This window comes from Anser brachyrhynchus, assembly GCF_964034855.1.
Source record: "Anser brachyrhynchus genome assembly, chromosome: 1".
NCBI lineage: Eukaryota > Metazoa > Chordata > Aves > Anseriformes > Anatidae > Anser > Anser brachyrhynchus.
Window position 1 is genome coordinate 43,343,966 of NC_137694.1, and position 11,749 is coordinate 43,355,714.

At 51.6% G+C, this 11,749-nt stretch overlaps 1 protein-coding gene across 3 annotated transcripts; it reads right to left on the bottom strand.

The window, feature by feature from the left end:
* Positions 1 to 2,234: 2,234 nt before the first annotated feature.
* On the bottom strand, positions 2,235 to 11,719 carry CHADL (chondroadherin like). 3 transcript variants are annotated; one of them, XM_080552225.1, is made up of 5 exons: positions 8,817 to 11,719; positions 8,016 to 8,174; positions 6,269 to 7,933; positions 5,884 to 6,050; positions 2,235 to 5,614 (listed from the first exon to the last, which is right to left on the bottom strand). In XM_080552225.1, the coding sequence occupies exons 2-5, from the start codon at positions 8,160 to 8,162 to the stop codon at positions 5,404 to 5,406; spliced, it is 2,190 nt and encodes a 729-aa protein (XP_080408351.1). In that variant the 5' UTR covers positions 8,163 to 8,174; positions 8,817 to 11,719; the 3' UTR covers positions 2,235 to 5,403. The 3 variants fall into 3 exon arrangements, with proteins under 3 accessions (XP_080408351.1, XP_080408349.1, XP_080408350.1); XM_080552223.1 differs by having other exon boundaries at positions 8,016 to 8,180; XM_080552224.1 differs by lacking the exon at positions 8,817 to 11,719 and adding an exon at positions 8,381 to 8,764 and having other exon boundaries at positions 8,016 to 8,180.
* Between the last annotated feature and the right edge of the window lie 30 nt (positions 11,720 to 11,749).

Consider the following 11,749-nt stretch of genomic DNA (forward strand, 5'->3'; position numbering starts at 1 on the left):
TACAGCCTTTGTGGTTCAGTTTTCCCTTGGCAATTCTTCACTGCCTTAGCAGCCTTTCAAGTATATGTATTACAAAATCACAGCAAATAAAAGCGATGGAGCTATCTTACTCATAAGGAGTGCTGCTCTGGGGATTTTTGCACTGCCAAGGGACCAGACAGAGAATTTAGCTTGAGAAAAAAATGGAACTCAAATAGCATTTTTGCATACATGTTTAAATCCCTCTTTCCGTGTATTAATAGAAAGACAGCTGCTTTAGTTTCTATGTTGCTGCTGTAGTAATATGCAATACTACAAATACTTGACAGCTTTACTAAAGTTTATCTAGCTTTTCCTCCCACACATCTTTTGTAGTATAGCTTATCCATTGCCACTTGGCTGTCCAAAGACATTGAAGAGTTACCCTTGCTTTCTATGACAGCACAATCCTCAGTAAAATGAGAAAGACTTGCTATCTGGGTACACAAATGTCATGTTACCTTCAGTAGCTGGAGGTGTGGGAATCCCATATACCCAGGGAGACCCGTAGTGAAGGCCAGTAGAGACATACACACTTGGTTGCTTAGGAAAGCAGAACTGAGGCATGGCCAAACTCAGCAGATGGCCACATCCCCACATCCCAGCAATCTGTAGATGAGGAATTTGGGTTCAGCCTTCCCTCAGAGATGGTTCTGCAGGGTGCCTGTGAAACTGCAGCAGTGCAGCACCTCCCTCCATTACCCCAAGGAGGTGGCATAGCTCCTGGGGCCACCAGTGCTGCCAGCTGGCACAGATGTCCTCAGGGAGAGACAAGCCTGTGGGGCTGCCCCTTCCTTAACTTGTCTAGACTCAGTTTCCCCTGACAGGGCACAGACCCTGAAAAATCCCATGGGACTTTCTCCTTCCCCAAAGCCAGCCCAAGCTCAGGGAGCAGCTCTTTTTCCAGTCTGGAGTCCCATGGAGACACCATCCTCAGAGGAACCTGATCCCAGATTTTTCCTTATCTGGGGTATTATCTTCACCCGTCATAGCTGAAAGAGCTGGGCTGGCTCTCACAATAAATTTAAAAAAAAATGGAAATCATCACTTTTTTTTTAACTGGTCACTTGCTTGTGATAGTCTTCTGCTCAGAGCAGGAGATCAGTGGCATGTGGTCTACACAGAGAAGGGATTCAGGAGGAACTTTAGTCCTCTTTCTTCAGTTTGGTGTTGAATCCATGTGGCCTCAAGAACCAAGGCGCTGTGGAAGATGCCTTTCACTTTAAGTTCTTACTTCCATAAAAAAAAGTTACTTTCTTTATACTGGAATTATGAAGTGAGTATTTCTATGGAGTTCCTTGTGACCTTACAGCATTTGAGTTGGCCTGAGGCTCATTTTGGAGGCTTAGGATTACTCAAATACACGCTTCAAGAGTAGGAAAGCACTTCTTTTAATTCAGTGGCAGTCTGGCTCACACAGCTAAAGGAAAATATGGTCGTAGTTATAGATTTTGGCTAAAGGAATTGAGACCAGGCCAGAAATTGGATGCTCTCTCCATATGCTATAGCTAAAGACTACAGTATGATAAACACATAATCCAATGGGTCTTGGCTTGTAGAAGAAAAGTGCTTTGGTTTGAAAATATATTGAGTGCAAAGTTAAACTTCTTTGTGCAGACATGCACCAGGAATACAGGCACCATAAGGCCCGTGCCTCACGTACTGATATGGAATACTAAAAGGATTTTTGTAATATTTATTTTCCTTGAAAATAATTATATGCTTCAGAACTTTTATTTCCTTCCCGAGGACATTTCATTTAAACACCTCTCCAACATTACAGTTTATTTAAATTATATTTTACTTTAAAAAATAAAAATAAAAAACACTATCATGTGATTACTTTTTTATTTAAATTAGGAGATCTGTATAAACTGAACCTTCAATTTCTAAACCAGAACTGAAAGCAGAATTTCTATTTCTTGACTGAGAGAAATATCATTTAGTTGTCAGTCATAGCAAATTGTCTTTTGATATGTAGTAATACTATAGAAAGAACTCCACTCTATCAAAATAAGTTTCAAATATTATGTAGGAAAAAAACATGTATTGTTTTGATCAATAGTGTAAATCATCAGAAAAATGAATCTGGTAATCTGCCTATTCTAGAATAGAATCTGAATATTTTAGAACAGCCAGAATGAACTGATGTGTTTATGAGATAGCCAGTGGCTTCCTGAGCTGAAAAACAGAAGACACCGAAATCTGAGAAAACAGAAGACACCGAAATCTGAGTATGGCAACTGCATTTCCATTTTCCTTACAAAACCATACAAGTGACCAGAGGAGGAAGAAAAGAGAAATAACCCACATAAGCTTGTCACTCCCCCTTCCTTTTACTATAAAGACAATGTTTAGGGACAATGAATAGCATGGTACAGTTTCTCTAGTTTTGAAGATGCTTTGCAGGGTAATGTAGGGATATTCTCCTAAGAGTGTCAGAAAAGTACTACGTTATTATGTGTCCACTTTGCATTGGTAAGGAGGTAGGGAATTCAAATGTAATTATTGTCATATCCATTTGGTTTCTTGGCAACATATGAAAACAGACTGATAAGGGAGAATTGACTTTAATTAAGCATTACTCAAAATGGTATTATTTTGCAGATAAGGCTTTAAACCACTTATTGCTGCTGGAATAAATTCCAAATTAAAGCTGTATTTCTTAAGTTGACATTATTACTGTTCAAGAATAAAATCCTCTTCCATTGTGGGAGAGACTGTAATATGCTACCTATAATATATTTTTACCCTGCGCCTGGCTTTGCAAAATAAGGACATTTCATGAACATTGACTATTCAGCATTCGTCCAAATTTTCAGAGATGTTTGTACTCATCTGTCTTCAGGAGAGTACCTGATAAAGTGGGCTGTCTTCTCTCTCTCTCTCATCTCTCTCTCTCTTTTTTTTTTTCCAAGACAGAAAATAAAAATGACATGTCATATCATGTTGAGGAGTTGTGTGGCAGAGAAGTGGGCTTGCTTCCCCTGCACTGTCTTCTGATTAAGGCCCAAAAATTACTTCTTAAGGGTACTTTTATGATAACCCATTTTCTTTAACATCACTCTTCTGAGCACCAGCTACAACTACATACTACAGCTGAGCGCGTAACTGTCTTACATCATGAGGACTATGAATGCTTCATATCCCTCTGGACATCAGAGGTACATGGAAGCAGAGGAAAGGGGGAAATGATAAGACCAAAATTATGTTATTATCCTTTAAATTTTCTCTCTCTTATATACTACTCCCTTACACAGGGCAAATTTTAACACTGTATCAGCAGCACTCACCAACTCATTGCATAAAACGCAAGAAAATTTATTAAAAATAAGAATGTTCTTTAAATAGACTTTGTGTGGGAAATAACAAAATCTTAATTTATGTCTTTCAATAGCATTCAGTTTTCTGTATGAAGATGGGGCTCCCCCCCGTGAAGCAAACAAGAAATAACAGCTTAGCATTTCTAGAGGAACACTTTGGCTGCAGCCTAAAAGCCACGTGTACATAAGCTCCCCCAAGCAAGCCAATCTTCTTCCCATGACCTGTCAGAAAATAGCAATGTAGGCATGTAACCAAATTAAAGCCCAAACCTTCAGCCCAGTCCTTGACCTGAATAGTGAGTGAGGATCCGGATCCTGGCATTTGTGGCATATGTGATAGTTTATATGCAGCCGAAGTAAATACCGTAGTCAGAGGTTGCGGGGCTAAAGTTTGAAAAGTCCTACATAAAGAAGAGATCTCAGAAAAGCAAATTTAAATAACATTAATGTCAAGAAAAGTAATTCTGATTGCTATGTTCTTTATCTGTCATGACTAGACAGATGAAAATCTATTACAGCAATTTTGCCTTTAAGGTCATTTTCTTTTCTTTATTTTATTTTATTATTTATTTATTTATTTTTATTTTTATTTATTTATTTTATTTATTTTTAACAGGCTCTGTACTAATTTTCCTCACAGAATGACTAACAGAAATATGACCCTTGTGCACCTTTTGTAGTTAATTCATTAGGTCAACTCTAACCACTAAGCCCCTTGTCAGGTTATTTCTATAAGTGATAAGGCACAATTGACCTTAAAATATTGAAGCCAGGTAGATGAGCCTATTTCACAAGGTCTCTTGGCTCCACCCTTGTTAAGTGAAATCTGCCAGGTGTGGATCATTTGACCTTTGCTATATAGGAAGCTTGAGGCGTGAGAGGGGGTGTCAAGGGAAGCCAGGTGATGTGATTTTTTTTTTTTTTTTGGACTTCAGTAAAGCTTTAGACACAGTTTCCCATAGGATCCTACTGGACAATATGTCCAGCATACAGCTGAATAAAAACATCATATGGTGGGTGAGCAATTGGCTGAAGGGCAGAGCTCAAAAGGTAGTGGTAATGGGGCCACATCAGGCTAGCAGACGATCACCAGCGGGGTCCCCCATGGCTCCATTTTAGGACCAGTTCTCTTCAATGTTTCTATAAACAACTTGGATGTAGGACTAGAAGGTGTTTTGAACAAATTTGCCTATGACACTAAACTTGGAGGAGTTGTGTGGACTCTGTTGAGAGTGGAAAGGCCTTGCAGAGAGATCTGGATGGACTGGAGAGCTGGGCAATCACCAACTGCATGAAGTTTAACAAGAGCAAGTGCCGGGTCCTGCACCTGGGATGGGGCAACCCTGGCTATATGTACAGACTGAGCAACAAGATGCTGGAGAGCAGCCCTGCAGAGAGGGATCTGGGGTTGTGACTGATAGCAAGCTGAATATGAGCCAGCAGTGTGCCCTGGCAGCCAGGAGGGCCAACCGCACCCTGGGGTGCATCAAGCACGGCATTGCTAGTCGGTCGAGGGAAGGGATTGTGCCGCTCTACTCTGCGCTGGTACGGCCTCACCTCTAGTACTGTGTGCAGTTCTGGGCACCACAGCACAAAAGGTACGTGAAACTGTTGGAGAGTGTCCAGAGAAGGGCTACAAAGATGGTGAAGGGCCTAGAGGGGAAGACATGAGGAGTGGCTGAGGTCACTTGGCCTGCTCAGCCTGGAAAAGAGGAGGCTGAGGGGAGACCTCATCGCAGCCTACAGCTTCCTCATGATGGGGAGGGGAGGGGCAGGCGCCAATCTATTCTCTTTAGTGACCAGTGATAGGACCCATGGGAATGGTGTCAAGCTGAGGGAGGGGAGGTTTAGACTAGACATCAGGAAGAGGCTCTTCACTGAGAGGGTGGTCACACACTGGAACAGGCTCCCCAGCGAAGTTGTCACTGCATCAAGCCTGTCAGAGTTTAAGAAGCGTTTGGACTGTGCATTTAGTCACATAGTCTAAAATTTTGTGTAGACCTGTGTGGTGCCAGGAGTTGGACTCGATGATCCTTATGGATCCCTTCCAGCTTGGAATATTCTATGATTCTATGGAGCCTCTGAGTGCCGGTTTTCCTGACCTCTTTTTCTTGCTGGGCTTTCCTGAAGCCTTGACTTGATCAGGACTGGCTCTTCTGGCTCCCCAGCCAGGGCAGCTTTGGAAAGTGGTGGAAAACTTCACTTTCTGGCCCTGGGCTTCCGGAGGGGACCCGCAGGTGGCCCCTACACGCAGGTTGAGCTTCTCAATCCACCTGGAAAAGAGGCAGAAGGCCAGCGAAGGGAAGGGGTGAGGGAAAAGGCAAAACCATGTGGGTATGAGTTGCTTCAAAGCCCGGCCAGGTTGCTCAGGGCCTCACGCGGGTAGGCTTTGAATACCTGCCCACCCCAGCTCCTCACCGTTTTCCTTATGCTGAGCAGGCCTAGGCTATTTCCCTCTTTGCGCCGCTATTTCCCTCTTTGTGCCTCCGATGGCACCGTGTCCTCATTGTGGCAGGGCTGGCTGTCCCCTCCCAACACTCACCGGCGTAGGGGAAGGAGCTGGCAGTCGCAGTGGAAAGGCACGTCCCTCAGGTTGAGGATTTCCAGCCCCGTGAAGTTGCTCATGGCGGGGATGTTGCTCATGGTGTTGTTCTCCAGGTGGAGGCTTTTGATCTTGGCTCCGAGGCCAGCAAAGGCACCAGGGGAAACCTGCAACGAAGCAAGGGTGAGTCAAGGGGGTCCTTGTGGAGGGGAGCAAACGGCTGCTGGGAACTGGGGACAAGCTTGGAGCAGGACAACGCTCCAGCCAGGCCTGAGGAACTTCCTGGTCCCACTTGGGCTGTGGAGCATCTCCCGAAGCTTTGGGAGCTCAAGGACACCCAGGGGACAAATGTCCCTACCAGGGCCTGGGCCACAGTCACATGTACCTGCTTCAGGCCCATGTTGTCCAGGTAGAGGTGCTGCAGGGTGCTGGCCACGGGCAAGAAGGCGCTGTCCCCTATGTGCCTGATGGGGTTCTGGGACAGCTTCAGCTCACTCAGGGCGGGCAGGCCCCGCAGGGAGGCCGTAGGCACCTCCGCCAGGTGGTTCCCCTCCAGGTGCAGCTTCTCCAGCATCTTGGTGGGCGCCAGGGCGGCAGGGGCAATGCTCCTGATGGCGTTCCCAGCAAGGTAGAGTCCACGCAGCCCCACCAGCCCGTCCAGGTCACCCTCAGCCAGCTCCCTGATGGTGTTGTGCTGCAGGTAGAGGGAGAAGAGGTTGGGCAGGAGCCGGAAGGCTCCTGGGGGCACCCGTGTGAAGGCGTTGCGGTCCAGGTGCAGGTAGGCAAGCCGTGGGGCCCCCTGGAAGGCAGCAGGTGCCAGGGTGGAGAGGCGGTTGTCGGAGAGGTAGAGGTAGACCAAGCCCTTCAGCCCCCACAGTGCCCTGGGACGCAGCTCCTCAATGCCACAGTGCTGCAGGTGGAGGGACACCAGCTCCTCCAGGCCAGGGAAGGCACCCGGGGACACCATCCTGAAGGCGTTTCGGCGCAGGTCAAGAAGACGGGTGTCCCTGGGGAAGCCGTGGGGGATCTCCCGCAGGGCTTGGTTCTCACAGTTGGCGTGGTGGAAGTCAGGAGAGCAGGAGCAGCCCCGGGGGCACTGCCCGCTCCTGGGCACCGCCAGCCGCACTGAGGGCATGGTGGGGCTGGGGGAAGGTGGCTGGGGGAGGCCGCACCTCATCTCGGGGGGCCGCAGGGAGTCGAGGGACCGGCCACGGAGGGCAGGGGGCTCGTTGCAGGTCCCCTCCGCCTGCACCCATGCCCGCCCCAACCAGCGGTGGAAGGGGAGCAGGAGGCAGGAGCAGAGCAGGGGGTTCCCAGCCAGGTTGACCCTCGCCAGCTGCTTGACCCCGGCCAAGACAGGTAGGCCTCGCAGCTGGTTGTGGGACAGATCCAGCGTCCGCAGCTGGGGGCTGCGGGTGAAGGCGTCGGGTGCCACATCCTGGAGGGCTGCATGGTCCAGGAAGAGGTGCTTCAGGGAGCCCATGGCCACGGCCTCCTCGGACAGGTAGGTGATGGGGTTGTGGCCCAGGTCCAGCCGGGTGGCCTCACTCAGCCGTGCCAGGGCCTCGCCGGGCAGCGCCTGCAGCTCGTTGTGGTCCAGGCTCAGCCGGTGCAGGGCAGGCAGGGCGGTGAAGGCCTCACTGCCCAGGACGTGGAGGGCGTTGTGGGACAGCCGGAGCCACCTGAGGACCTGCAGGCCCTGGAAGACCATGTCTGGGAGGTAAACCAGGGCATTCTCCCTCAGGTCGAGGAGAGTGAGGGACCCCAGCCGGCTGAAAGCACCTGGCTGGATCTCCTCAATGCGGTTCTTCTTCAGGATGAGCTGCTGGAGGGAGGACAGCCCATCCAGGGACTCTTGGTAGAGGACGGTGATGCTGTTGGAGGCCAGGTTGAGGTAGAGCAGCCGCCCCAGCCCCCGGAAAGCCCCTTCCTCCAACCTCTCCACGTTGCAGCGCTGCAGGTCCAAGTGCGTGAGGTACGGGATGGTGAGGAAGGCTCCCACCGGGACCACCATGAAGCTGTTGCCCCGAAGGTCCAGCTTCTTGGTGAGCTGCAGGTCACGCAAAGCACCGCATTAACCTCGGGGTCTGCAATCCCTCCCCATCCCTGTCGTCCCCCGGCTCCTCACCCACCTCAGGGATGCTGCCAGGCACGGCCATGAGGTTCCTGTTGAGGCACAGGACGTGGGCACGGAGGTTGTCACAGACGCAGGCTGCGGGGCAGCGGGTGGCAGCCGTCCCCCCCAGCACCAGGGCCACAGCGAGCAGGAACAGCCCCATGGCAGGGGGCACCTGCAGCTGGGGAGAGGCAGCAGTGAGGGGCCAGGCTCCTGTACTCTCCCCGATGGCATCTGCTGGTGACACTGGGGTACGGGGACCATTGCCACAAGCCGGGATAGCCTCTTCTTCTAGCACTCATGGGGAATTGGCTTTGAGCAGGCACCCCCCCCCCCCCTTATTGCTAGCATTGAATCGTCTCGATCTCTGCAAGCACTCACCAGTCCTTCCACATCCAAAGCTCAGGTCTCATAAGGCACGCAGGTTTAGCTACCCACGGCTTCCTGAGCTGCCATGCCGCGCTTGGAGCTAGCTGTTCCTGGCGTTTTGTGGGACAATGCTCGCCACTGTTAAGCTGCAGGAAGGAGCTGGTTGATTTTGGCCAGGAGGGAGCGAGCCCCTAGGAGATGGGGTACCGGAGAGGGGCCGAGGCTGGGGTGAGCGCAGGGGGAGGCAGCAGTGTCCTAGCACCCCCATGGTATGGGGAGCAGCAGCAGCAGGGTCTAGTAAGACTCAAACACATGGGTGCCCATCCCCTTGTTCCCCCACCACCACCCCCGGCTCACACTGGTGCCACCTCCCACCACGGTAATGTCCCCAGCGCTGCCCGCGGCTGGGAACAGTTGCTGCTGCCTGGCATGTCCCAGTCCCACGCACCTTGGGGGGGTCACGTTGTGGGTTCCTGATCCTCAGGAGACGGCAATGAAGGAGGGAAAGCTGCTGCACTGTCCAGTGGCTGCCCAGCTCCTGCGGCTTCCTTGTGCCTGCACCGGTATTTGTAGGAGTGAGCGCTCCAAGAGTGAGCACTGGGCCCCTTTGTGTCACTTTTTCCCACACGGCTGGCTGAATGCAGCCAGAAGTACCGGATGAGGAGGGGGAGGAGGAAGGGAAAAGATCCCTGGGGCTAGGGCAGCCGCCCAGGCATTGCCTCACCTCTCTGTCACCGGGGCCAGGAGCACCAATGCTGAGCAGCTGAAGCGAGCAGGGAATTTGATCTCGCCCTTTTCTGTCCCTGTCTGCCTACGGCACCATAAATGTGGGTGCATGGTGCCAAAAGGTGACATCCAGCCACTGGTGTGGGCACGGCGGTGAGGCCGAGAGAAAGGAAAGCTGCCACATTTGCCATCCCCACTTCTCCTAATTTTTATTTTTTTTTCTGTTTTTGAAGAGGCCAGGGATGACAGTGCCTGTGTGAAGTGTCATTTGCTTGCAGGTGGCCATGGGAGGGCTTTCATTTTCCTGTATGACTCATTATTTCTCTTTTTTTGGCTATGCAACTGCTATATGCATACCCTGCAGCCCATGGGTCCCACACGGAGCAGATCTCCACGATGCAGCCCGTGGAGGAGCCCCCGGTGGAGCAGGTGGATGTGGCCTGGAGGAGGCTGTGGCCCATGGAGAGCCCCCGCAGGAGCAGGCCCCGGGCCGGAGCTGCAGCTCGTGGAGAGGAGCCCACGCAGGAGCAGGGGTCTGGGGGGAGCTGCCGCCCGTGGGGGACCCGTGCTGGAGCAGTTTGCTCCTGGGGGATGGACCCCGTGGTACGGAGCCGTGTGGGAGCAGTTCTTAAGAGCTGCTGCCTGTGGGCAGCCCCCGCAGGCTCAGTTCGGGAAGGACGGCATCCCGTGGGAGGGACCCCATGGGGAGCAGGGGCAGAGAGGAACCGTGAGGGAGCAGCGGAGAGGAAGCGTTAGGGACTGACCGCAGCCCCCATTCCCTGTTCCCCTGTGCCGCCTGGGGAAGATGTAGAAGAGGGTGGACTGGGCAGAATGTGTTTTTAGTTGCTTTTAGTTCTCACTGCTCTAGCCTGTTAGTAATAGGTAAAAAAAATTACATTAATCTCCCTATGCTGAGTCTGCTTTGCCTGTGGCAACAACTGTGCTGTCCTTATCTCAACCCTTGAGCTCTTGCCATCGTATTTTCTCCCTCTCTTCCTTTGAGGAAGGGGAGTGAGGGGCTGTGGTGGAGCTCGGCTGCCCAGCAGGGTAAAACCACCACAGCACCTCTCGGTTCCAGTGGCGAAAAGCATCCACAAGGCCAGCACGGATCTGGCTCTGTCGCAGGGGCCTAGTGTCAGGCTCTTGATGCCTGCTCTCACTCTTCCTCCCCTCACCCTCCCCTTTTTTATTTTTCTCTTTATTTTACAAACTGCAGCACTGCTGCAGCTACTGTCACCACCACCATGGCCACACACCCCACACCCCCCCCGTGGCCATCTCCAGTGCCACAGCCCTGGCCTCTGCCTGTCCCCCACCACGAGCAGCTCTGTGACAAGGAACTGGCTGCCCAGCACGGAGGACGATGACCAGCACAGCTACATGGCCAGCTGAAGGCCCTCCATCCCCTGCACCGAGGAGCCCCACAGCGCCCACGTAAGCACCCCTGTGAGCCTCAGTGTGCTGCTGAGCTTGTCCTCACCCTCCAGCGGTCCAGCGTCCCCCCATGCTGGACAAGGAAACCAAGGCTGAGGGACTGGGGGTGCAGCAGCTTCACAGCCGCTCCTCAGAAAGGAGCCCCCTTCCCCAGCCTCCCCGCAGGCTTTTTGGCTGTTTGCTCAGCAATGGCCTCAGCTGAGGCTGTGGGAAGGGAGCCAGGTTTTGCTCCTGCTGGCAGAGCACGGGACATGAGGTAGCACACCTGAATGGCCCCTCGGGGGACTGAACCCTCCTCTGCCAGGTGGCACCACGGTACCAGCGGAGCTGCGGCAGGCAGCGCAAATCCTGGTGGCAGCTGTCAGAAAGCAAACCCTGAAGCAGAGGATGTGTTGCTACCTCCTCATCTCAGCGTCTTCTCAGCTCTTTCAAGAACCTGGCCCCTGAGTCACTTTGGGAGCCGCGGCTTGCACCCAGAACATGGAGGTGAGAGGCTTTGCAACCACTTTCCACAGTCAGCAAAAGCCCGGTGCAGATAATTTCAAACACCTCCTGTTCTGCACAACCCCCTTTTGCAGAAGGAAACAGAGCAGGAACAACAGCCACAAAGCAGCAAGACAAAATACTAGGAACGTGAAGGACAAAATCAGCTTTTCTTTCTCGGGCCCCATTAAAAGAAATAGATTTGCTTTCCATCCCATTTGCTGCGAATGACCCTTGGGGGATAGCTCAGGAAGGAGGGCAATTAGCAGAACTGCAATATAGGAACTGCTGCTGTGCTCCCATAGGGGTTAACTCCTGGGCTTGGTGTCCACATCCCTGTTCTGCATCGTGTTCCAGAGCAGCAAGGGGCCAGGGAGCTCCAAGAAAAGCTACACAAGGTTCAAGACAGATATTACAGACTTTTACATCTCAGTTTTCCCCTCATGCTCATGGTAACACTTGCTTTTGCAATACGCTGCTGAAGGAACAGAACGGGATCAGGTAAGGGAGGCAGGGCTTGGCATTACAGCAGTTGAGCACAGCGATCAAAGCACTTGCTGTAGGTGCATGTACCTTCGCTTCCATCCATTTTACCCATGTGGATACATATTTCTCCTCCAGTCACAGAAATAGTGAGAAAACGCACTGTGTTCTCAGCCTTTTCCTTATGAGAGGACACAGCTTTTACCCAAAGGCCAGCACCTCTCCCCCCAGAGCACTGAAGAGTGCTGCTTGCCT